Raw genomic sequence first — 27,048 nt, forward strand, 5'->3', positions numbered from 1 at the left:
GCAGAATGGGAAAAAAGTGGATAAGGACAGATCAAGAGCTACTCAGATGTGCAAAAGGAAAAACTTTTGAGTGAGATGAGTATTATGTGCTAGACAAGACTGTCTGGAGGCTCTACCCTCTCCACCAGTGGATACCTTTAAGAGCAGCCCAAACTGCTGCTGGGCCTGGGAGAAACACAGCTGTGTTTCCAGCCCTGTTCTGTGTCTGCAGTTGTCTCCAGTGCCCCTGAAGGGCTGGGGATGCTTGTGCTGCTGTGTCCAGGCAGGGCTGGGCAGGTGTGCTGGGTGCTTGCTTTGTCTGTGTTTTTCCCGGAGGGGTTTCCCTTGCTGTGCTGGGAGAAAGGCTGTGCTGCTGGGTGCCATGTCCCACCCCAGGCCTGCGTGGGTGGGGGCTGTCAGGGTCCATTCGTGCCTGGATCCCTGTATGGTAGCACCTGGCAGCAGTTCGTGGCTCCAGGATTTCTTTGTCTCACCCAACTCACATCACAGACTGTGGTAAAGAAAGAGTAACTTCAGCTGGACTTTATTGAACGTGTGGGGACAGTGACCGGGTTCCACCATGACCATCCCAGCCCCCAAGAATGCTCTAGCACATCAGGGCTGTGAGTGCTGCTGTGGGTGATGAGTCATTTTTGTTCAATTGAGCAACATTACTTTAGGAGATAAATGGGAAGGAAGATTTGGCCAGGAGAAGCACTTTCATTTGATATAGGACATGAATGGCCAAGTAGGAACAAGGAAGCTGATGGCTAAATGGAAGGCTACATGCCAATTCCATTCATAGATTCTTTAAAAACTGAGAGAATGATTATAATCATGATGTCTGGCCTATAACGTGCCATGAGCCTTAGCTCATGACCTAGCAAATTAGAAAGGCAGCAGGAAGGAAGGAAAGGCACTGGTCGCCCCACTTCTGGCTCATACAGCATGGGCAGTGCTTCTGCCACCTGAGACTGACGCTGGCAGAGAGGAGTTTGCCTTGCCAGCAACAGCAGCACTCAGTGTTTCATTGTGCTGCATCCTGCTCTCATGTGCTCAGGCTTTCTTTTTATCTCAGGGATGCAAAGAATGCCCAGGACAGCCACCTGGGGAGTTAGTTATGATTTTAAAGAGCTAATGATGCCGCCCACTGTTCAATGTTTATAATAAACTGTCCTCTCCCCCTCTTAACTAAATTGTGTATATACAGGGTAAGAAGCTGTACCCAAGGACACCCTGAGCACTTGGCTTGCTACATGGAGCTGCTGTACTCCACAAATAGGAGAGGTGGACAGAAATTCATTTATTTTCGTGCATTTGAATGGGGTAGGCTGGGAAGCTCAGGCAAAAAAGGGGGCAAGCATGATTCTGGCCTATAGCTGCAGTGTTTTAATGCAGACCTGAATATTGTGCAGCCCTTTAGGCAGCTGGCTCACAGCTCAGCCTACACAAGTGATGTAGATAGGGATTCAAAGGTTGCATGGAATTCTATTGCCTTCCTTCTGTCTTGTGCCAAATACAATACCTAATTGCTAAGTTTACGTACATTTCTGCAATACTGAAGAACAACACGCACTCTGCGAAAGAGGGAGCAGCACGCAGCCTGCTTTACCTATTACCTGTAAAGGAACATTTTTTAATTCTCTAGTCCACGCTTTTATGCTGATGACTGCTTTGTAATGAAGTGTCTATGGCTGAGTGGCCTGTGCCTCAGCCTCCGCAGGCAAAGCAGTGCTCTGGGCAAAGCACAGCACATTCCAGCCCCCAGGCTCCAGGCTCTTGTACAAATAAGGAAGCAAAAGGTCCAAGCTGGACTGACTTCCAGTACAGCAGGAATAGTAGGTGGATGAATAAAGTAAAAGGAGAGATTAATAGGAAAAAAAAGTCTTATCATTAGAACTTCAAAGAGAAAAGGACTAGAGCAGGACTAGTACATCAGCAAGAACAGCACTTCAGCTCTGAAACAGCTTTTTCATAACGGGAAATATGGTGGCATCCTTTATCCTTCATAACGCTTTAAAGGAAAGCTGAGGAGAGACACTACCTTGTCTCAGTTTTTCTTCACAGAAGAAAGCTGTGAAGTTGAGCAGGTCACAGGTGTGCTTGTCAAGGCCAGCACCCACAAGAAGATGTACCCACTCACTCAGTCCTGAGGAAGAGAGTCTCCCTGCAGCAGGCAGGGACAGGTCAAGTGCTAGCAGACACAGCACTGCCCAGCCCGGGCTGATAGGAAAGATTTTCTTGGAAAAGGTGATTTTCAGTTCTGTTTCTAGGTTAGGTGCTCCTTTACTGGAACAAGTAACTCGTCAGGACACTCTTATGCAGGAAGCAAACAAGCCATCACCAGCTCAGAAACACCCTCTTCGTAAAGGCAGCAAGCACTAGCACATGAGTGGCCAGGAAACATTCCAGCTGTTTGGCCAACAGCACTTGATGAACGAGACAAGCTGACTAATGTTTAATGTGTATCTTCCAATGCACAACATAAGAAATGACAGCTTTTAATTATAGTATTTACTTCTTTAGAGGACAGCAGTTTCTTTCACACTATGAATTGACAAACTATTCTGAAGACATTTGTACTGTGTATGCAAATCTGAGCTAGTTGTGAAGATAGTTTAGCTTGGAGCTTTATTGTTTTTGTGTGTAGTCTCACTTTTCAGCTTCATACATTTCTTTCTTCTGGTGTGCTGAGGCTGTAACAGTGCTTCACAGGATCTGGTGCCCCAAGGGTTGGATCTCAGATGGAGCGCTCAGTGCCACACTGAGAACAAGTTTATTTTTGTATCGTGCAGATGCTGGTTGAAGGAACATAGTTCTTGACTTCAGCACTCAGGTGTTTGTATCCAGTGAAGCTGGACTCAATCACACCCCTAAGGAGCTCACACATAGAAGCCACTCTGGAAAAGCCAGAGAAAGCTGGGTACTGCCATTTTGTAATGTTACTTAACTCCACCTGTTTACGGAGCAAATTATCCTTAAAAAATATAGCCAGGCCTTCATCTGTATTGTAATAAGTGCAAAAGAATAAAAAGAGGAAAGAAAAAACAACCCCAACCCACACTCTTGGCAGCCTGGCTCTCTCTCAGGTCTCTGGCCTGGATTCCTGCAGTTCTGAGTGACTGTTTTTTTGCTATCTTGCTTGTCTGTCACACCTGCTTTGTCTGATTGCCTTCAGCGTTTTGCATTTACTTATTGCCACACTAAGGATCTCTCCCCTTCCACAGCCAACTTTATTTTAGTGCAATAAGCTGCAAAATGAGGTTCCAAGAGAAATAAAACTGCACTATCCCTGCTTATTCCACTTTGCAGTTCTGAGTTAGATGTATTCAACACATCTATCTTTTATCTTTTCAAAGTAGCAGCCAACTACCTTACCAAACTAAATCCACTTGGGGAAGTTGTAGGAAAGTAATATTAGAGCTGCCATTTAATTCCAAGGCAATAAAAAGGACCGAGAGGCCAAGTTGCCTCTGAATGTCTTTCATGTTGGTTTGTTACACAGTGTGAGCTTGTTTTACAAGTGCTCTGTTTACAAGAATGCTGGGGGAGCTGGAGTTGGGAGGGGGGGGATGTTCATTTAAGTCCCACATTCACATAGGGCTACTTTTGTAAAGGTCTGATCCAGTCCTACCAGCTGCTTGCCCACAAAACTTTGCAATTGTGGAGGCTAATTAAGATTCTTCAGAGGAGCTCTCCTCTCCCAGCGGCTGCAGTGGCCTCATCAGACATGCTGTCCCTCCCCTTGGGCCCAGCAGAATGCCCTACTGTGCTTGTTTTACGTTATGGCTTATGAATTAACCAATTGATTCTGAAAATATCATTACTTTAGGGCTAAATAAAGCTGTTCCCTTAAAGCGGAAAAAGTCAGGGCCCTCCACAGGAATAAACTAATACTGTATTACCTACAAACTCCCTTCCTCTCTGAGGCTGCCAGCCGAGGATTCACTTGCCAGGATACAATGGGTTCAGCACAAAGGGAATTTATCATGGATTTCTGTGAAGATGGGGAGGAAAGCCAGGGCCCGGGCAGTAAGCGTGACCTATCCACTTGCATGTAAATAAAGCTTCCTGCAAGCGACTCCGATTCAAAAAAAACTAGTTTACATGAAATGACTGTGCATGTTTGCCTTTTTTGTTTCCACTTCTCTCTCCAGCTTCAAAGTGAAGAGGCCCATAACTGGTATAGATAAAGCACGTCTGCAAGTTGTTTGGTACTAATGCTGTGTAGCTGAACTACAGAGCTGAACACAGCTCCAGTGCTGGAGCAAACAAAAATTTCAGCTGGCAGCAATACATAATGTTGGCCCTCCACTATCTTTGAGTGATTATGGCCTCAAAAATGTATATTCAAGCCTTAAATTGGTTTTAAGCCAAAACCAAACCTGATTTAGAGCCTAAACTGAGGAATATATAAAATTAACTATGTTTCATCTAGTACAAAGAGCTTTCCCCTGCTGTGTCTGTGCAAACCCCTGGTTTTGAATACTTAAAAGAAAGCTAACTGTAGGAACAAGACAAGAACTTTCAAGCAGTAAAAAACCCCAATGTGGTGACACAGACAGTTTTAAGTTTGTCACAACAAATGTACCATCAGATTGGACTTCATCCTCCTCCTCCCAAATGTTTCAAATGTTTACCTACACATCTTCCAATTAAAAAGAATACTCTCCTATCCCCAAACTAAAAATTAGAATATTAAGAGAACTTCACCGCACAAAACCATACTATATATTCGTAATAACAAAATGCTTTATTTGGGGCGAATACAAGGAAAAGTGTGACATCCTCATTATCAAATTGCTTTAAAAAGGCATTCTTCCTTTGAAAAAGGTAACACTCGTACAGAAAAGGTGACCGGTGAACAAGCCCTCTCATTTAGCAGTGGGAATTCTTTCTTATTTTACAGCCAGAGTAAGGATTTGAACGATGTACAGCCACAGATTTCAACTTTGCTGGTATTTTCCAGTAGCTCGGGACACGGCCGCCACTCAGCACTGCTCCGGTGTGACACACCCTGGAGATGGGGCTTTCACAGCTCTCACACAGGTCGCTTCGCAACAAACCACAAGACTTCACCATTACCACAAGAAGACACTGAGAAAGCCACAGGGTAACTAATCTTCTCGTTTATCTCCAAAAACTTTTCATGCAAACCCTATGCTCATGAAATTCTCGTACCATTTATCTGATCACGCCTCAGTGCATCACCACACATCCCCTCCGCTGTAAGCCAGGGCTGTGTGTGGAAGGTACACAGCAGATCAAAGACTACTGACATACAATCACTTCCTCAACGTAACTGCTTTCTGTACAGTAGGTTCCAAGTTGGGATGCATTTTAAAGACTGCGAATTTATATCTATAAATTACTTCTGCCCTTTTTTAAACCTTATGTTAGAATTAAAGTTGTTAAAGGAAGGGACTGGGAAGTTCCTAAAATTGTCAGGTTATAAAGCAGGCATTCATCTTTTAGTTCAGTGTGACGATTCTTTGCCACAAGTGGTATCCATTCATGCTAAGGGGTAAGATACATTGGTCTTGTTTAAAGGGGGTTCATGTTGTCTGAAGTGCGAATGGCAAACTCTAAAAGAACTATTGGTTTTCTTTATTCAGATTAGACATAACAAATATGTCAGATACAGCAGTTAGTCTAGAAAAATACATTTAAAAAAATCTTCAGCAGACCATGCTTCCTGTAACAAAATCTTTCAAAACCAATTTTACAAATTATTCTACATTAATGTAAAAAGAAAATCTTAAATTTAGCATCATGGATTCCACCAAATATCTATCTATCTATCTATCAAAACATGACTTTCACTATTTGTAGATGTTAGAATTCATAATACATTTTTCTAATGTATCCTGTACATATTAAATAACCTAAGAGGCTCCTCTTGTAGTGCATTAACAACTTAGCAAGCACACTCAGTATTTCTCCAGTACCATTTGCATTACAGTTATTTGCCCGCAAATGTAATTAACATCTAAAAGTGCACACAGTTAGATTCCCTCCCTCCCCATAACCTGTTTCCCTGCTGAAACCCAGACATCCACTGGAAACATTATGCCACTGTAGCTAATCTACCCATGATTAGAAATGTGTGACTAAAGTGTTCTTAAACTATACAGGGCCTGAATTATATACAAGAATCAAAAGAACAGCCCATATTTACATCGAGAATGAACTTCCACTACCACAGCATTATACCAAGAACTCAATACAGTGTTACAGTGGGTGTTTACTTAGGACTTCAGATTTAGATCAGTATAACACAAAATTTAGCTCAAGAAATACCCTGAAAAAATGAACATGTTTATTAAGTATTACTTCTGTTATACCACAAGACAAATATCCATTGCTGGATATTCTTACAAGTTCAGTGTTTGAAACAGTGTAATAGTGTGCTGCTCTATAAAGCAGTTAAGAACTTCTAGAAAGGTTGCTGGGGAAAAAAAGGAGAGAAAGAGAAGAGGAAAAAAAACCCCACAACAGAAAAAGGGGAGAAAAGAAAAAAAACAGAAGGAAAAGGGGCAGCAGATACCAAGTGAAGCATTAGACTTGAATAACTAAACCAAACTGTTAGCGCAATTCTAAGACCGTCACTGCATGCAGAAACCCCTTGGAAAAGTGTCATAGAGATCTGAGTAGGTTGTAATACACAATCTTAAGATGTAACTTCACCAAATTTTTCCTTGCCATTTGGCAGGACTTTTCCTACCAAGTGGAAGAATTTTGAGATTAAATTCCAGATTATCCAGTTTGAGATTAATGGCTTTACTCTCCAAGAACTCCAGTGTATGAACCTATATTACATTTTTCCAATGCTACTTAAAAAAGGTAAACTATAAACTTCTCAGTTCACTTTTTACATTGAACTTCTCAAAGAAATCCAAAGTGTTGTCTTTAATTTGCATTAAAGTGGTCAAACATTTCTCCTGTTTCTTCCCTCCCCAAAAGTGCAAAAAAAAAAAAAAGAGTTGCTGCTTGGTCCACAAACATAAAATAATTCCTTCTGATGGAGTACTGCTGCCAACCCATCACTTCCAGTTTCTACTTCAAGAAAAATGTCAGCGTCCAAAGATGGAATTCAATTCCAGTAGAATTAACTCTACAATCTGATTCTGGTATACTGTGTGGACTGCTATGTTACCAGTCTCTTTCTCTGGTTTTAATAAGGTTGGACCAAAAACTATTGCTATACTTTGATAGGTCATTCGGTTCTTTTCTCCATTTTCTACAACTCTGAAAGAGAAAAAAAATACACAAAAAGAGACTTATCAGTGTTAATAGGATGACAGAAAAAGACACAATCCAAAGCAAAAGACTAGTCACAGTATTTATTTAATGAGCAGTCCTGTTATTAGGACATGCAGGTGCTGTAATACCCCCCTCTACGAAAGTTTTGTTTTGAAATGTCCTCTCACAATCCCTCAAACATAAGGGCTTGGCAGTAAACATCACAACTACGAAACACACTGTCTAAGGTCTGTTCGCTGCTCTGCAAGCTCATATAAAAACAGACTGACATATTGCTCATATCAAATGCAATATAGGACATAAAAATGCAGTGGAAACCTAGTACTTTTAATTGGATTATTTAGCTTTAAGAGAGGGTCAGCAATACAAAGCCTTTCCTTCTATCTGTTTACTTACCTCTTCAGGTGTCTAAAGAGTACCTGCATAGTGTCCTGATTTGGTTTTGGCAACTGTTTGATTAAATCTTTAACAGCAGGGACACGCTGCCTTGGCTCTTGCTCTGCAAAAAGGATGAGGTATACAAACAAAAATTCAGTATTTTTGCTTAAAACTTTGGCATAAAATTTAACAGGCTGGGAATAAAAGCCATGGTTTGCAGCGGCAATACGAGATAGGACACTGCCACCTCCTGACCAGCCCCTGCACTGCAGACAAGCAATTCTGGGGAAGTTACGGCCATTTATAACCAAAACATTCTTTTTTATGTCCAAAATAATTAAACCAATTTCTATGCATTGAGCAGAACTCCTACAAACACCACACCCATGTTTTTCAGACTTACTAATTGCATTGACAAAGTCATTGAAGTGATTGTAAGTGAACAGCGGCTCTGGCAGTTCTCTGAAAAACAGCTTTAGAGCTCCTGTGATGACATGAATATCTTCCCATTTACTGTCATTCAAGTCCAGTTTCTCATCTGAAAGAGAAAAATGAATAATTAATGGTATTAATTTAACTATAAAAGCCTTGTTTGTTTGTTTTCAATAAACTTAACTGTTCTTTTGTACTTATTACTTTTAAAGCAGTGAAGATTTGCTCCACTTCCTGCCCTTCTGTAGCCCATTCTGGGATACAGAGCTGTGGCAGCATAAAAAGGAATACAAAACCTCAAGCACTACAGGCAGTGCCTACTGGACTACAGGCAGCTCCCCTACACTGAGGGCATTTTCCAGTAGGGAACAGGAGCTGCTGACATAACACAAAATTTTTTCCTGTCAATTAGGAAATGAGAGGTCAGATTGTGGATGGGCTACTGTCCCCTTCCTAGCTGCACTGAGCAAAACACTATGATATCACCAGATGAAAGGGTTTTATGCACAGACCATGGTGTAGTTAAGCCCCCTCCACACTAAAAGACAGTAGCAAATCTCATTAAAAAAAAACCCCTTAGCTTACAATTTTAATGCTAGTGGAAGGTTAACATGTTTGCTGTTTTTCCATAAGGTATGGAGTTATTTTGTTCAAAATAATCCCCTCTCCTCAAATTCTATTACCACTTTTCTTGAGAATTCTATTCTAGCAATGCCTCTATGTTCCACATGAGACCAAGCCTCCAGGCTGTTGGATTTTTCAAGTGGTGTATATTACATACTAAAATCTGCAATTTTGAAGTAACTTTACTTTGAAGATAGCAGTAATTTCTATGATACACTACAGTTATAGAGAAATTTTTTTCCTGAGCTTTCTATGAACTTCAACCATCTGGAAATATATGCAATTGTAATATAGTTGGAGGAAGCTTACCATGGTTGACCGCAAATCTTAGCTTCTGTATCACTGCAAGATTGCCACTAACTCTGTATAAGCCGTCAATATCTAATCCTGAAACAAAGAGATAAATCCATTTTAATACCTCACATATATTTGAATTTTGAAATCATTAGGCTGCTTCTTTATAGGTCTACTCTGCAAAATTAAAAACAAAATAAACCCACCTTGTAACAAAGGGGAACAAAAAGGTTAAATTAGCTTTTTTTGATGGACAGGGCTTATAAAGGGAGGTTTAATTTACTGACACAGGTTTGGTAGGGCCAAGTTCAAAGTGGTCTCTAGAACTTCCTATGCAAGTAGAAATGAGGTAACAGCTCTGAGTTTCCCAATGAGACTAGTTATGTCTTGGTGGGTGGGCAGGGAATACATGGGAGTCCAACATGCAAAACCACATATTTTGTGGATACAATGTTCAATTTTTTAATGTATGGTTAAGAAGTCCAATCAAGTCATGCATAGAGAGGATCTCAGAGTTGTCAAGTGACCAAGGTTGCATACAGAAGGAATGTTGTGCATGCACAGAACTACCCAACAGCCTACAACACTAAAATGGGTAGCCCTTGCCTTAAAGGATTGCACACTCAACCAGAAAAGAAGAAAACTGTGACTCTGTGGTTGTTACTGCAGTTAATCAGCAGTGATTAGGAGGTAAAGAGTTTATTTTAAAAGGCATTGAATGCAGCATGTGAGTCAGTGCCACTGAGCAGGAGTGTTGCCAGAATACCTGCAAGTCCCTGTAGCTCCTCACAGAGTTGTCTGATGCAACAGAGCACAGTTACCAGCATCATCTGACATATCCCTTTTCCCCATAATCCACTAGTCATTCCTTTACAGAAAGAACTGATTTGAGGTGTATTGGCAGTAGGAAGAAGAGTTGGAGAAGTGGGGGAAAAAGCTTGTCATTTCTGTCAGCTTCCCCTCAGGTATTTAAAAAAGGAAAACTCCACTATCTTCACTGCAGCCCTGCCTTTAAAAAAAAAAAAAAAAAAAAAAAAAAAAAAAAAAAAAAAAAAAAAGAACAAACCAAAATAACCTCTTTCTTACAACCTGCACATCACAGATGGAATAAAACCAGCTGTCACAAGCAAGGTGGTAGTTTGTCAAACTGGAGTAAGGCAATGGAAGCAGTTATTTTTCCCCTCCCAGGCCATAAGATAACAGCAAAGAGAAAGAGGTTCACAGGCTGCAACAAAATCCTAAAAGAAGTTTCCACGGAAGATGCCTTAGAATTCACATGTATTCCCCTGTAACACTTACCCTGATTCTCAAGAGTACCTTCTCAGATTAACGGACTGGAATATATCTGAATGATGATTATGGAGATGCCATAATCCCCTCTCAGTCATCTTTTCCAAGAGACAGGGCAATGACAACAGCAAGAAACAAGCAAGAAAACCAGCAGAGACTACAGCCAAGTCAGGAGTCACAACCAACATGTTTTCAACAAAGATTGAAGATGTCCTTTACAGCAGACAACCCAAATGTCACATGTAGCTTTCAAAGTTTTCTCAGTTATTAGGTAGGAGACTCTTACTTGCAATGAAAGCAAACAAAAATCGACTCAATGTGTGGGCACTGATAATCTCCAGAATTGCATAAAATTTAGCAGTCGGTGTAACTGGTTGAAGGGCATCAACTGATAGACTCGTCTTCTGGCAGCCAGTGCATATACAGAGCATGAACACAACCTTTTCCTAGAAGTTTGTTTCAAGGAAGTTTTAATAGAAGTGATTGTCAGCATGCTTAAACCTTCAGAAAATGAATGGTTGCATTTTGTCTCTCTCTTTTAATCTGAGAAGAAACTTGATGGGCTGGGCTCTTCTACTACTTCTTGTAATCCCTCTTTCCTTAGAGCCTTGCTGCCAGGAGGCTGTCCTGCCTTCTCATCAGCTTGAAATATACTGAAGCAGATCACTTTCTCAGATATAAGATTTCCTCCCCTCTCCCCATTTTGGATTCCACCTACATCCCCATTCTTGAAAACCCAATGCTAATTATAGATACAAGTTTCAGATTATTTTCCCCAAATAAATCTACAGCATTTTAAGATTAAAACATTCAAAATTAGGTAAGAGTGGTGAGCAAGAGAGATTTGAAAACAAAAAACTTCAGCCATACCATGTTCCTCAACATGCTCAATGCACAGCTTCACGAACTTTGGCACCGTGCTGTTTTCTCTTTGACACAAGCTGGTGAGATTTGAACCAAAAACTTGATCTGGAACCAAGTAAAGAGACTGATTTACAGTGGAACAGGGCTCAAGTGACAGAACTAGTTCAGGTTAAAACAAACCTCTACAAAGGGCAAAGACTACTGGATACAATTGTCACGGTATTGGAGTGGAAATAGGAAAGTTTTGAAAAGAGTTCGCAGCAGCTCCCAGCGAGAAAAAGCTCCCAGTAAGAAAGAGTGTCAGCAGTTACACAAATGTGAGCCTCTGAATAAGCAACTTTTGCTACTGAAATAATTTTAACCCATCAGGTGGTACTTGTAAGAGTCAATATGTAATACAGTCAATAATGTAATGAGAAATGCAGTGGATTCAAATGTGTCCTATTACACTCCATTCCTGTTCTGACTTCAAAATATATTTATTGTAATCTTTGTTAAAAATGTGAACAGAGATAATAAACTTTAACCAGAGTGAAAGCTTTAGGCATTCCTTGAGGGGAAACCCTGTAAAATTTCTTTCACTGAACCTACTGTTTAACATAGCAATAGGTATCAATTTACTTTAACATATAGTCTCCTAACATTTTTAAGTTCCGACACAGATTTGTAAAAAAATCCTTAATATCAGAGCTCTGAATGGATACAAATGTGACCATGCATAGGCAACCTCTCTGCAAGGTCAGAATCTAAATACAGATATTTATGGTCAAAGATAAATTTGAGTCTTGTTTTCAAAACTAGAGAATCCAGGGGTAGTGTTTTCTACCATAAACTGAAACAAAAATGAAAGTCAGCTTGGGTAGAGAAGAGAATTTTGCAATGTCTCAGTGCATCTCAGCAATGTTAATTCCTCTTATTTCAATTATGTTTTCACCAAAACCTTTAATAGACCCATTTATATGGCTTTCGTCAAAGATGGCCAAATAATAGATGACCTCCTCTGTTCAGATGCATGAGACAGAGAGGCAAAGCTCACACTCTGAAGGGAAGAAGGTTTTTGTTTGGTTTTTTAACCTGTTAAATAAGGTTATGTAAGTGGCCATCTTCCCAGAATGAAGTACATCTTACTTCAGAGCTTCTGCAGAGACTGCTCTTGCATTTACATCATGCACAGTATCTACTTCATTGCCATTTTTCACGTTTAGTAATTTAAGTAGATTCATTAACAACCCTTGCGTCTTGACAACTGCTTTGGGAAATCCAAACAGCACACCAAACCAATTATACAGTATAAAGATGGGCATTTAATGATATTATGAGCTGTATACATATAAGGCCAGTGGTCCAAAACACCTGGAGCCCTGCTGCAGCTACTCACGCAGCCAGCTGTATAAGCAGAATCAGTAGGAAAGGATTGAAAAAGTGCACACAGTAGAAAGCCAGGCTAGCATGCAGCTGTGGCAGGTAAAGCAGTGCAGATTAGGTAGCAGAAGAAAATAGTAGCATGTAACAAAGTACAATTGCCTTTGACTTTATTAAATTTCAACATATACAGGAATAATATTTTTTCTTCTTATCTCAAAAGTAACTTCTGTACTTTGTTTTTTCCATATGACAAAACTTTAGCACAGTTACTTCTCCACTTAGTGCATGCTGTTTCAAGTGGATTTTTTTTTCTAGAACTTTTCACTATTTTTTCTGCTCATACTAGGTTTGCCAAGCTTTCCATTTACTAAGCTTGTTCTGTAGCAGCCACAAAAAAGTACACTAGTCTTTATTTAAAAGACTTCTGTATTCTTCATTCATACGGCAAATGTAAAACTGTACAGTGCAGATCCAACTAACAAAATTTACACCATGCTTTTAAATAAAAACAAACTCTTCGTTCCTTAACATCTTTATTAAAAATCCAACCATTAGCACGCACATGTACAAATTAAACTTGGCTTAGTGTTTACTGTTGTTAATGTCAGAAGTTACGTCACTGAGCCATGACATGAATACTAAGCTGTAAAGCAGAGCAAAGTGTCGAAGTTTGGGAATAATGCCTCCTTATCCCAAACAAAATTTCCATCATGTACAATTAAATTATATTTGCAGATACACAAATATATCAAACACCACATGCAAGAGAAGCACACCTGTTAAAGTATGCAGTTAGGCAAATCACAGTAGGATTTGGTCTGGTCTTTGCCTACCCATGTGCTATTTTGACCCTAGTAGAGCACCATCTACAAGTCCTGCTAAAGCATACAAATAAATAAATAAATGAAGTTCTACAACGAGTACCAAATCAATAATTTACACAAACAAATCAAATTAAACCTGTGCAAATACTGTTCTTTGAAAGTTTCTACAAGCGTGACAAAAGGAAATCAATTCTTTCATAAGTTTGATTCAAGAGTATCTGTAAGAGTCATTGTTTGTGAAAGAAAACAAAGTATACATTCAAAAAAAGGTTAGGGGAAAAATGTTTAAGCTAGGATTCCTTTAACCTTATCCTGGTTTGCCTAAATATCTAATTTCTTATGAGATGGCACAATTGTCTGGTTCCACACAGACTAAAACACCCTCGTGAATCAGGTGAGCGCATGCACCCAGCTTTGTACCCAAAGGGCTTTTCTTTCCCTTGTATGCACAAGTGATGATCAGCTATCTGGAGTTTCCAGCTCAGAAGAGTGAAATGCAGTGCTTCTTAGCTAAACAGTCCAAGTCCAAATGGGCTCCTAGGTCCTCAGTTTTCACTGCAGTTTTGCCAGCAATGAGCTGAAGGAGAGCTCATTGCTCATAAACCCCTGTGCAGTTTAACGGCTCGCAGCAGCGCTCAGAAGTACAACAGTCAATCACCAGTTCCACTATACATCCAAGACTTCTGTTGAACAAACTATACACATTTTACTCTGGAACTAGACCATTTTAACCCCGTTTTACACATGAACTACAAAGCTCAGCTTTTCAAATTATTTCCTCTGTTAAAAAGGTTCATTTACCCTTAATGTAGCCTTTTTCACGGACAGCTTGTAACGTAGGGCGCCGTGTAAGAAACTTCTTGAGCTTCGTTTTGGTCTTTTTCTGATCTGTGGAATCTATATTGCTAGGGGCTTTCACCGCTGAAAAGAGAAACACATTTAGCACTACTAGCCACAGAACCAACACTGCATTTATCAGCCAAGAAAGAGCTACCCAAAAAAAAAAAAAAAAAAAGAAAATTAAGCTCCAAGATACATTAAAAAGCTATTTGAAATTGTAATTAATCCGAATTTTTACCCTAACTTTTTGGAACTCCTTGTAAATAGCATCCAATTTTCAAACCACTATGACAACCTTGCCACAAAAAGCCTGCAAAGCCAGCTAAATGGTGGCTTACTTAAGGAATTGATGTGGGATTTTAAAAATACAGCTATGTTTGCAAACCAGTCTTGCCTCTCATTGGATTAGTTGTTTTGAAAGAAATAAATATTTTCTTGGAAATTACATGTAAGACCTGGAAGGTAAATACAGAAAACAGTCTGCCTGATTAATCTTTCTGTGCACAGGAAGTTAATTTCTGTGTCTTAAAGAAATTTAGCTCCAAAATTCTGAAGTTGTAATTAAAAATGTTTAGTTTGTCTAAATTAGCCAAGACATCATTATCGAACTTAGTGAAATTGCAGTTTAAGTTAATAGTGCAAATATTTATAGATGCTGTGCCACAGATAAAAAAATCAAGTAACACTATTCTAATCAGTAGAACAAAAGAATTCTTATTCAAAACTATTTCTAAAAGTCAGATAAAACAAACACCCAATTACTTCTGTGCATATGACACCACCTTGAAAATAATTCATTTCACCACCACTTATTTTACCATTTTTAATGTGTTATGCAGCAGAAGATAAAGACATTTCACACTTTTTTTTTTATTTTTAGTTTGATTAATAAAACATGGAAGAAAATTTACCAAAAAATTACAAAGATAATTTACCAAATGGCATTAGAATGCAGAATGAACTACATAAAAACCTCTTTCCAAACTTGAATAGTTTCATTTTTATGTGTCCTTTTGAATTCTTCCCTATTTGCCCATAATACTAAAGATGAAGAAAATGAAAACTGGCATTGCTAGAATCAATTAATGGAAAAATTTCAACTCACAACGAAGTTTCTTAGAGTCTTTATTCTCCTTCTCTTTCTCTTTGTCTTGTTTTTCTACCCCAGGAGAATCTGGTACCTCATCTTCTAATGCTTCATCAGACTCTATTACCTATTAGATTTAAGAAGGTACACAGTGATCAATTTGCCAGTTCACAGAATATAGAATTAACACACATGTTTTCTGTAGATAGTTCTACAATACGTAATTTTTGCTCCCATAATGATATTCAGTTGGTTCTTTCCTGAACTCTAGGTGTTAAATGTATCTTCAGGGATGATACCACTTCTGGCAGTGAATTACTTTGAGAAACACTGCTTCATTGGAAGACTCAATAAAGAAAGCTTTGCTGGACACTGAACAAACTACAACCAGCCCTTTGTGATAATACATCATTACATCAACAAATAAACAACAGAAATTATTTTTGTTTAGGTTTACTTTCCAAATCCAATAGACAAACATCAGCTATTTAATGGTCTGCTGCAAAAATGCCTGACTGATTAGAGTTGAACACTTCTAGAGCATTTACCCAATTTCTTATCTCTGTAATTAAAATTTTCTTAATAGAAAATAGGACTACCAATTGGAAAATTTCACTACTGTCAAAACATACACTGAATTCACTGGGAAAAACTAATGTGCACCTGCCTAAAATTCTTGCCCTGTGTTACTGCTATCTCAGCATATTCTCATCAAACACTGTCAAGTGAAAATGTAGATCTACACTGAAGTGTGGAGGCAGTTAATCTGTACACCTGCAGACTCATATTTACGCTATGTGCATGACTGCACATCAGGACATAGGAAAGGAAACTTCCTCTGGTTTCAGGACAACATATTCCCTTCCGAAAACACATTTTTTCTTACTTCACTTCTACTGAAGTGAACTGGACTGCCTACACAGTTATCAAAATCTGACTGTAGAGCACCTTCTGTTATGAGGAAGGACCCTTTAAAAATAAGGCAGAGTTGTGTACTCCAGAGCATCCAATGAGTAGCAGCATGACTTCATTGACTAAGTTGCATTTTAACTCGAAGTGCAGGTGTTGGTTTTAAACACCTTCATTTCTTGTTAACTTTCAAAAACTTTGGATAGGCTTGTTACACAAAGATCAATTTATTCAACTGCCCAATTTATGTGCTCAAGGATCCTCTGCCATTCCTCAAGAGGCCTCAAAGCTCTTTAGGATTCACACATTTTAAACCTAGTAACTGCTCTGGGAAAAGAAAATCACCTGGAATCTAATTTGTATTATGTAACAAATCTAATCTAATAACCTGGAAATTTCTGTATGCGAAAAAGAGCCGTCACATCCTTTGTAGGTAGCTATTCCTCTTGCACAGCATATTGCCACAACAGCAAAGAGAACAGAATCTCATCTGCCCCTTCTTTTGAGGAAGATTTCATCACACTAGGAACTAGTGCCTCAGTCATTGGAAAAAGACTCACAGCTACTATTACCATAAGCTTTCCAAAATTAAAAGTTGGCTTTGAATCTGATGGATTTCTGTACCCAAAGCTTCAGTGCTCCAAGTTATCAGGTAGTCTGATGTACTTTAACTCGTGCTTTGTTATCTTGGGTCTCTTGGCTACCAGCTCCCAGCAGTAATAATACATCACCATTTCTTCCAGAGTGCTGATAAACCCTCCTTATTCCACCATTCACTTCCTCAACCTAACACGTAGTATCTCACTCACATCTCAGCATTATCTCAGCCTTTCCATCCCTGTTCACATTTAAGCAGGGCAGAAGTGGCCTCAGTTGTGTTACACGGGCCAGACGGAAGGGTGTCGCTGAATCACTGCCTTGCCTGGCTATTAAGGGGTCATGACATTTTCATACCAGGAGAAAGCAGATTACAAGTCTAAACCGTGAGCACTCAGAAAGAAACTGAACTATTCATATTAGCCTGCTGTGTTTTGATGGAAAACAGTCATATGTGAAAAACATCAGAGCCAAGAGAAAGGAAGGCCACTGAGTGGCATTGAAAGCAACATAAACAGAGATGATGGGCATCAGCCAAGTCTGTAACTATTAAAAATAAGAATACACATGAAGTAAACTTGATATGAGAGGAATATTTTCCCCAAGATCTCTCCGGTTCCTAAATGCAAAAATGGTTCTTCTTGTTTGGCAATTTCACGATCAAATGCTCTAGCACTTTACTGATAACTAAGCAGTTGGCACTATGCTGTCAGATAGGAAGAGATAATACAGTATTTTGCCAGGACTTTTAACCTGCACTTTAGTGTAGGCTTTCTAAGTGAACAGCACTATCAAATACTGACAAATGTGTCATGAAGCATTCCCTTGGCCATCCTCCCGCTTCATTCCCTCTCTATCAGAACCTTTCAGGTCACTGAGACAGACAAGTATTTGGCCACAGAAGCAAGTTCATTTCTGAGATGGAGGTCAGCCCACGCTTTCTTGTTCTTAATCCAGTGGACCATCTTTCTTCCTCTGCCACTATTAATTATATTTCACTTGTCACCATCATGAACTGCCATATCCTCAAACTCCTGCTCACTCTCAAGAAGATCAGTAAGTGAAGATGTACACGGAGCATTAGAAGCTGTTACATCAATCAGTTTACTAAATAATATTACCTTGAAAATAGAGCCTTCATGACTCAAATACTTACCTGATTATTGATGGTATAGTTAAGAACTTTATACCATTCATTAATAAAGCTGTCATTATCAGATTGAATTAAGAGCTCAGTTCCTTGGCGGGTTTTCAGCTTTAAAGAAATAAAAACAGATATCATCAGAATTGACAAACACACTACAATTCAAAAGTGAAATTACCCAAATCAAATTAAACTTCTCCCTGGCATAACTGTTAGGTAATCCATAGCCACTCAAGAACACTTATCAGTGAAAACAGTAAATAACAGTCTGCTTAAAACTGAAAAGCATATCCCATACAGAAATATTTAAAATGGATGTTTCTTGCAGGTACTAAAGATACATATACATTTAAGTTGGTAGAAATGGATAAAAATCTTTTTTTTGAGGTTTTTATTTCAATTTCAGAAAAAACCTCTTACATTAGTAATTGAAGTGCATAAACTTATTCATTTAAATAAAATAATTCACCTCAATAACATTCTTTTTGCTGGATTTGTCCTTTGAGGCCCAGTCAATCAATGCCCCTTTGAGATCCACTGTAAATTCTGGCTTAGACTGATTGACACCAAACTTCTGGAAAAAAACAGGAACAGTGATGACAAACTTAAAAACAAAGAAATTCTTTATAGGTACACAATTTGGCAATCCCCTAAATACAACATCGTTATTTATAGTCTATACAACTTAACCCAAATACAGTATTTTGCCACAAATCAACAGCCAAGATACCAGGAAAACAAAAAACCTCACACAGAACACCCTGTAAGCATATCTATTACAAGCTGCTCAAATTAAAGCCTTCAAATTCCATAACTAAGTGCCAATCAGATTCCAGTAGAGCTTTCTTCCCCTATCAGAAATGGTAGAAGTCCAAAAAGCATTTAATTGTAGCTTGGTTTTAATCAAGATAGTCACAAGCTTTAAACAAAACAAGCTAATAAGTAACTGAACAAAAAAACTCCCAAATATGCTGTCACTTACTTCATCAGTGGTTGTATATAAATCCCAAAATCAAACCAGACAGTAGGTTTGATAGACAGGAATCACAGCCCTCCACACTGAAAGAGTTCTTTAAGCTTTTACATTTATCTACACATTTTTAATTATGTTTTTTTAATACATTTACGCCCCAATGCTTTCATGTTTTTGTGTAGTGCTTCCATTGCAATACTGGGGCATATCTTACCAAGTAAACAGAATTCGCTGTCTAGCTGCTAAAGTAGCAAATAACCAAATAAATAGCAAATAATCAAAGCAATGAACAAAAAAACCCCGAAACATTTAACCCACAAGTAACCCTTCAAACAATTTGGAAGCAAACATCAGCGAGCTATTTTTACCTACTACTTTTACATCTATGCTAGCTATCTAAATTTTTTTAAATGAAGTACTTTCACTAGGATTTCAACATATACCACATAGCTTTGAAATGCAATTCCTCAAGGAAACCAATTCAGTGGCACATTAAAAAAAAAAAAGCTTTAATTGTGAGTAAAATATGGAACAGGAAAAGCTGTGTAAGTCACTGAGTTACAACATAGAAATTTAATGTTGCAGTTCCAGGGAAAGTTTATAGCATCTGCTCCATCAGAAAGGCTCTTTTCTATTCCTTTGAGAAGTCTTTGATGTGTGAATGCTGCTCCTGTGAGACCTAAGCCCCAGGACAAGCTCCTTGTTGCAAACACAGGTTTCCAGCCTGTGTAAGAACAGTCATATCCAAGGGGAGAAAAAAATGGTTCAGAAAACAGGACTAATCTGCTGCTTCTGATTAAATTCCCAGCATGGATGTTAATTAATGCTAATTGTGTTTTAGAAAGGCTGTTTACCACTGGAAAATCTCCCTGCCTTGAGTCCTAAGGGTAGTGAAATGTTGAATGGAAAGTAGCATCTTAACTTCTTTATTTTACCCCTGAAATACCAGAAAAGGGGAGTATTTCTAATCTACCCAATGCCAATTAACACTTGGGAAAAAAACTCCACCAATTTTCCCCTTCTAACTTTATTCTCAGATACCTCATCCAAGAACATTTCTTGTTATTTACAGTAGAGCTTTTGAGAGAGGCCCAGCTCAGCAGTGGAATCCATAGGAACATAGGAACAACCTCTGGGCCACTACGGCTCTTGCAGCAGCTGCCTGTTCAAGACAAAGTCACATAACTGCTGCACTCACAACAGAAGTGTCCCAGACGCACTTCCTGGCAGCCCAGATCAATCTTGCTGCGTGTTGGAAAAAAATTCAAATCAATTTATAGAGTTTGGCACTGGCAAGAGCAGGAAGCTGGTGCCAAAGTCCACTGTGGGACTGTGGGTGGGGAGGGTTTGTGTGTAATTAGTTAAAGACACGACCCAGATGATGCACAGGAGAGGAGGAGAGAACCTGCTACAGCTGAAATCAACAAACAGCAGCAAAAATATGACTCATGGCTGTTCTGACCAAAAGGAAAGCCTTCCAATACTTAACTTGCTGAACTCCACAACTGACAGATCAGGGCACTACCTCCAGCACCTTTACACTCCACCCATCGATTTGGCCTGACTCCAGCATTTCAGAGAAGCATAGAAGAAAGCAAAAACTAGAAGCTAAAAAAGGGGAAAAAGAAGTCTCCCCCCACTACTTCACTCAAATGGTGGCCAGATTGCTGTGTGAGATCCAAGGGTGGGTAAACCCATGCAAACAATTCAGCCTCCCTGCAAAGCTCTTCTGTTATACCAATATATTGCATAATCACCACAAATTTAACTTTTCTATTCCAGGACATTATAAATTTACCATGCAGACTCTCCTGTGAGCTTTCCTGTCAAGGTTCTTTTCTGTTCCTGGGTCTATGAAAATGAGATGCCAGCAGCCATTTCCCTTCTTCAAGTCCTGCACAGGGCTGCTCAGACACTCTGCATACAAAGGTCAGCTACAGGCAATTGAACTCTCCTGAAACAAGTAGATTCTGCTGACAGAAGTAAAAAGAAAGCCTTTCCCCTTGCAACTGCTGCCACACAGACATTAAGTCTGCTGTCTCAAAACAGAGTGTACTACCCAGTCAGCACCAGTCAGGATAAATTCAGCTCTTACTGAGTAGACACCTTATCCTTACTGGATTTCTCTTTTGAGCTGCCTGGAAAGTTTGGAAAGCTCAGCAGTGTGAGGCAGAAAGAGGGAGAATTCTACATGTGGTCCTGCCAGCTGTCTTAGATGTGACTGTAGCTTAGTGACTGTAGCTGTCCTACAGTCACTTCTGACAGATTAAAAAAAAAAAAAAAAACAAAAACAAACAAACAAAAAAAACCACAAAACAACAGTCACAGGATACGCTTATGCCGAGATAGCTTTTATTTTTCAGAAAGAATAGGGTGTTTGCTTTAGATACAGTACATGCTGTGCAGCTTAAGGACAGATGTTTATTGACATCAATAAATAGGATAATTTTCAGGATTTTCTCTAAGTCCTCAACACCTGCACAGGATAAGCCACACAGTCGGTACTGTGATATATTCCAGCATTCTTTGCAAACAGAACTGGATGTTATTTATGGGAAGACCTTGGATGTGTGAATGACTCCTGGCGTTCCTGTAATTCTGCTTCTAATTAGAGCTGGGTGGAATGTTTTAATTCCAAGTCCTGCTCACCCAAGGATGGACTGCAGAAAGAAAGCTGAGGAGATAGGTGCTCCTTTGTGGCTGGTAGAGGAGCTTCAGAACTTACTTTTCACACTAGTATCAATATATAAATTCCTCCTCATTCACCTTGAGCAACAAGCTACCTGACTAGCTACCAACATTTTATGCATTTCTGATAAGCAGCACTTCTGTGCTTGGCATCTAGACTTCAAAACATAACTACAGATGCTTAAATTATATATAAAAAGAGTCCTACAAAATTTACATCAGCTTTCTATATGTGGAATATAGCAAAAATATCTTTGTGCTCTTTTTCTTTCATCGCTTTATGCATAACATTTACGTTTTTGGGTATTCCAATTATAGCTAAAATTATCAAACAACAGTTACATCATTGTATCCAAGTTATCATAGGCACCATACAAAGATTCTAAATTAGTTTTGTTAGAAAGAATCAGACATATAATATCTGTTAAAAAACTAACCATATCATGCTGCTTATTAGTCAAGGCACTAGTGGTTCAAACAGTAGGCAAATTTGGGATTATAATTCTGGCACTGATGAACCAGATACACTTTCTGCTTTGTTCCATCAGAGCAATTACAGGATTATTGCAATACACTTGTGTTAATTTTCACCTTGGATGACTTTCAAAAACAGCAAACAAGATATGTGAGGTGTTATATGAAGTGTCAAAACTAAATCTTGGAAAAATTCAAGTTTACTTTCAGGATTAGTGGCAAATAGCCTTAGAGTGACAAGAGGCATGCAACAAGAACACATACAGTGATAGCTGAAACTTGGGCAGAGTTTACATAGGTGACAGCAGGTCGACGACTGAGAGCATTTTTCCAAGAAGAAAGCAGCGAGAGCAAGAGCTCAGGAATTGAGCCCACTTGGCAAAATGACTTGATGAGAAAAAGGAAGAAAAGTGATGAAGTCACAAAACAATGCACAAAAAAAAGAAGATATGGTTATATCAATCACTAGACGAATGCTAAATAAATGTTCTGCTTGTAAGATGAATAAGAAATGCAATTCTTTATGTCAAACTGTTAAGAGTTGACTTCACCTTATTAAAATATCGACACAGAACCAAGTTTGAGAGGGGAGGTGGAATTTTCAATACCTCCAAAAAATTCCTACAGAGAGCAAAAAGAGTGTGTTCCAAATATCTAATTATTTACAAAGCCAACTGTGAGTATGCAGATACACAACACTCAGTCCTTGAAAGAGTTTCTTGTTTAATATTTCCAGCTTCACTTTATTCTGTTTAAACTGTTGATACTCATTTTGCTGACCCTACTCTAATACTTCACAGTACATACAACTGACAGAGCCTCACAAAAATATTGTTACAATGGTACTTTTGCTCCACTTAAATCATCAAAAGAATTTATGCCTTTTTATTTTTCCCACCAAATGAGTGCACTTGGATGGTGCAATACAACTTACACTGGTGCCCCTAAAACCATGCAACTCTGCTTATTGGTTACCTTTTACGGATAATTCATTTGGGTTCACATCACCCATAACATTACCATGGCACTATGTGTTTTAATGATATCAACATATAGCTGAAAAAAAGTCTTTTTGATCTACAGCTCCATTTGGATGAAGGCTATTAGTAGCTGTAATCAAGACTCTGGAACTTGAGTAGTTATTCAAGCAAAATGTTTTACTTTCCAAACAAGCATATTTACACCTATAAAACTAAAATACTTTTTGGATCCTTAGCTGTAAAAGTAAATTGCAGAAGTCACCAAAATCCACATCCTACCATAAAGCATAATTTATCTTCTCTCATGCCTTTCTTCTCTCATGCCTTTTATTCTTTTTCCTTCCTTTCTTTTCCCTCTGCTTGACCATCATGCCCAACTTTACCCTTTCTATTCTCTTCTACTCCAAATTTCATTTATCCATCCTCACTCAATTTTTTCCAACCACCCCTTCTTCAGAAGGGGAAAAAAAAATTATATATACAGCTCTGGAATGGACTCAATGCTATAGAAAAGAATTGTCAATTCCAATTCACTACCCAAAATGAAGAGCAGGAGAAAGTGAGCCAAGTAGAAAAACCAGTAAAGAACAGCAAGATAGCATTATCTGTAACAGGCAATTTTGCTGGAATCCACATAATAATACACAAAAATAACCAACATTGAATCTGACCTGCCTTCAGTTATTGCAGGAGATCCACAGAGTTTAATGTCAGACCTTCAAAAGTAGGTAAGTAAGGCACAGATAAAGAGCCATTTCTATACCTACTATTGTAGGAATGTAGCTAGATAAATATAGCCAATTTAATTATTGTGCTATTACCCTAGAGGTGACATAAAAAAATTGAATAATCATCATCTTCAATGCGATGTTTCTCTTTAGGTCTTCATCAGACAACAAAATAGAAACAAATACTTCCCATGCACTAAGCAGATCTAAAGCAAGATATGGAATGCAGCAAGACAAAGACTAAATTATAAGACAACAATATGACATTGCTCAAATAGTCCAATACAAGAAGCCAAGTGTCGGGCTATTTTATTACTTCTATCACATTCAAAATCACTTGGAGTTTATGAAAAGATATCCAAGAAGGGTATAACAAACTGTTTAGACAAACACATTAGTAAGGAACAAAAAAAATCTGTTCTGGAGCAAAAACTTCAAGTCTACAGGGCACCTGAATACCTCCTTATCAGTTTCTTACTTGTCAAATACAGATACAGAAGTACAACTGTTTTTCTTCTTACGCTACATCATAATTGTTACATTAAACTATTTTCTTGCTAACCTACACATTCTTATTTTTTTTTTAAATTAGGTGTATATATATTGGTATCTAGGCCACACAAATAAGAGAGCTTTAATTTATTGTGCTTTAGGTGACTAACACTTCAGTGAGGGTGGGGGTTGTTCCTGAGCTTACCCAGCCAGTTCCACTTCCTTGGGTTTTAGTGAACAGCAGTGACGACCCTTGTAACACTGCCCATGATGACATCCAATTCTTTCTGTAAATAATTGTAAACAAACATAAAATAAATTGACTTTGAAAGTAGGTATTTAAACTGTATATCATTGTTGCCCAGTTGACCTGTGTGTTAATATACTTAAGCGCATATACAGTCATTAGTGGCATCAGTAAGTATTAATTACTATCATATTTGTAGAAGGGAACTTATGTTAACAGTCCCAGCCTGACCATCAAAGTCTAAATCAAACAAAGCTAATTAGTAGTGGAAGCAGTTCACCAGGAGAAACACCATGCAATTATAATTTCAAAGGGGCTAATCTGGAATGCTCAGCCTAATGTGTACTTAACAGATCATGCCAAAGTACTTCACAGTTCTGAACATTGATCACATCTCAGATGCCTCTCATATTTATGTAATAAGCTCATTTACATTGGCAACAAAATATTTGCTAAAAATCTAAAAAAAAAAAAAATTAAGAAAATTAAGAACAAATGAGTTGTTTCAATTGTCTATTTGATTTTATGCCTGAGGACCTGTCCTCCTGGAGTTAAATAAATAAATAAATAAAAGTCTTGAAAAGCCCTGAATATCTATCCCCATTACCCAAACATAAATTATTACTCAACAGCTCTCCAAGTGACAGGGTGGACATGATGCATTTTTCTGTACAGCAGCAGTAATCCAGACCAGTGACTCCAAGAGATGCAACAGAAATGATGGCAGGATATTGCACCAGTAGCAGCCTGCATAAGCCACTGTCCACCCTGTCCTACTGAGCTCTTAGAGGCATCTCTGAGGAACCAAACTGGAGGTCAGATGTGCTGCCCAGTTGCACTGCACTAGGTCAGGGTGGCTCTAGAATATCAGCTAGGCATTGATTATTTAATCCTTCATGTGTCAAAAGTCTGGGCAATACTGAACTAGAGGTAACACAAAACTAGATCTAAAAGATTACATTGAAAAATTTAAAAAAAAATTTAAAAAAAATTTTAAAAAGGAAAAAAAAAGGCAAAAAGTAAACTTAAATTATATCTGAGGATGTGCCACACTTATGCAGCACCACTTGATTACACATTAAGATTTATAGTGCAAATGCTTGCCTGGGAGGCAGAGAAAGTTGGAAATGAGGTCACTCATCACCTACAGGGACACTGATGTCGGGTGTTAACGCTGCTTCAAACCCTTCACAAGCAGAGTGAAGGAAGAATTAGGGAGCACATAGCATGTACACCTTTGGAAATTACAGGACATCGAGTCTGAAAGCTCCTCTTACACCAATTCTATTCAAGGAACAAAACAGGCTGTAGCCTACACAGATTTTCTCTTCAATCAGTCAATCAATCCCATTTCAAAAATCTCTCTCTCCTCAATACACCTTCATGAAATCCCTGCCCTGTGTGAAGTCCTGGCATACATGAGCCTCTGGCTCTCTGAAGTCCATTATCTTCAGCTCATTGGGAGAAACACCTGGGATAAGATTAACACTGTGTCCTATGGGAAAGCCTCCAAGGTAAATTCAGACAAAAAGAAGTTGCAAATCCCAGCATGCTGTCCTAACATAAGACACCTTACACAAACCCTAAGCACACACACTTCTAGAAGTCCAAGACTTACCGAACTTTTTTCCCATTTTCTGTAATTTTTGTCACATTTAATAAACCATACTTTTCTTGGCCCTGTAAGATAAAAGTAAGACAAATATAAAAGAAAATCTGATTCTATTAACATCACATCACCAAACTCAATCCCCCAAATAATCAATTTCTGGCAATGAGCCATCTTTACCCATGCTATAACTTCAAGAAACTGTCTTTAAGCATATTTAAAAACTCAGAGATGAGCAAAATCAAAATTCCTCTGGGGAAGTACTCATTATCATTCAGAGGGAAAAAAGCTTTCCTTCATCAAGACCTAGGTTATTTGGACAAGCCAAACTAAATAGTTTGTGATAGTAGACAGTGGAAATCATGAATGTAAATTTATAATTATTTGTGTAATAGCACATCAGTGGTTTTGTCCTTTACTAAAAAAGGTTGATGAACAGCCTAAATTCCCTGACAAATTCTTCAAGTAATTTTACCACAATTTCATATTTTAAATAAAACATGGTTGAAGTGCATGAAAATATTAACATATTCATGTTAAAAATAGATGAGAGAAACATTTCTTTGATATTCTTTTTTTTTCCTGTCCCCAAGGAAAATATTAGAATTTTAAACTACTTAGTTATGTCTTGTTGATGAAAGCCATCTATATTAGTATGCCTACTAAAAAATCTGGAGATCAGCCAGTGATGGGTGGAAAAAGAACACTGCTGAACAAGAAGAGTGTTTGCAAGTTTCAAATATCTGGAGTATTTCTAGTTTCCGTGCAAAAATAGTAATATAAAGGAACATTTGAAAAAGTATTCTAGGACAAAAAGTAAAACCATTCCTTTATATCATCATCTCAAGATGAGGTATCAAATTCTATCATTTTCTCCTGTCATCCCAGTTGATGGTGCTAAAAGAATATTACATTTTTTTTAATCAATTCCTTTTCAGTAACAGTTTCTAACTTAATTTATGAATTA

The 27,048-nt window shown here is 38.4% G+C and overlaps 1 protein-coding gene across 7 annotated transcripts in view; it reads right to left on the reverse strand.

Annotated features, from left to right (window-relative positions):
• Positions 1 to 4,709: 4,709 nt before the first annotated feature.
• The window catches only part of ARHGAP12 (Rho GTPase activating protein 12), a 76,224-nt gene continuing 53,885 nt past the window's right edge, over positions 4,710 to 27,048 (reverse strand). For 5 of the 7 annotated variants that reach the window (XM_050312674.1, XM_050312683.1, XM_050312711.1 and 2 more), the window contains 11 exons: positions 26,091 to 26,152; positions 24,431 to 24,512; positions 18,360 to 18,464; positions 17,903 to 18,001; positions 15,259 to 15,367; positions 14,115 to 14,234; positions 11,131 to 11,229; positions 8,986 to 9,063; positions 8,024 to 8,158; positions 7,639 to 7,741; positions 4,710 to 7,227 (listed from right to left, as the gene is read on the reverse strand). In XM_050312674.1, the coding sequence (XP_050168631.1) occupies positions 7,053 to 7,227; positions 7,639 to 7,741; positions 8,024 to 8,158; positions 8,986 to 9,063; positions 11,131 to 11,229; positions 14,115 to 14,234; positions 15,259 to 15,367; positions 17,903 to 18,001; positions 18,360 to 18,464; positions 24,431 to 24,512; positions 26,091 to 26,152 (1,167 nt within the window). In that variant the 3' untranslated portion in view covers positions 4,710 to 7,052. The remainder of the gene's footprint in view (positions 7,228 to 7,638; positions 7,742 to 8,023; positions 8,159 to 8,985; positions 9,064 to 11,130; positions 11,230 to 14,114; positions 14,235 to 15,258; positions 15,368 to 17,902; positions 18,002 to 18,359; positions 18,465 to 24,430; positions 24,513 to 26,090; positions 26,153 to 27,048) is intronic. The other 2 variants (XM_050312702.1, XM_050312664.1) reach the window with 1 other exon arrangement.

Source organism: Myiozetetes cayanensis, unplaced genomic scaffold (genome assembly GCF_022539395.1).
Source record: "Myiozetetes cayanensis isolate MyiCay16 unplaced genomic scaffold, myiCay2020 scf1, whole genome shotgun sequence".
In the NCBI taxonomy this organism is placed as follows: Eukaryota; Metazoa; Chordata; class Aves; order Passeriformes; family Tyrannidae; genus Myiozetetes; species Myiozetetes cayanensis.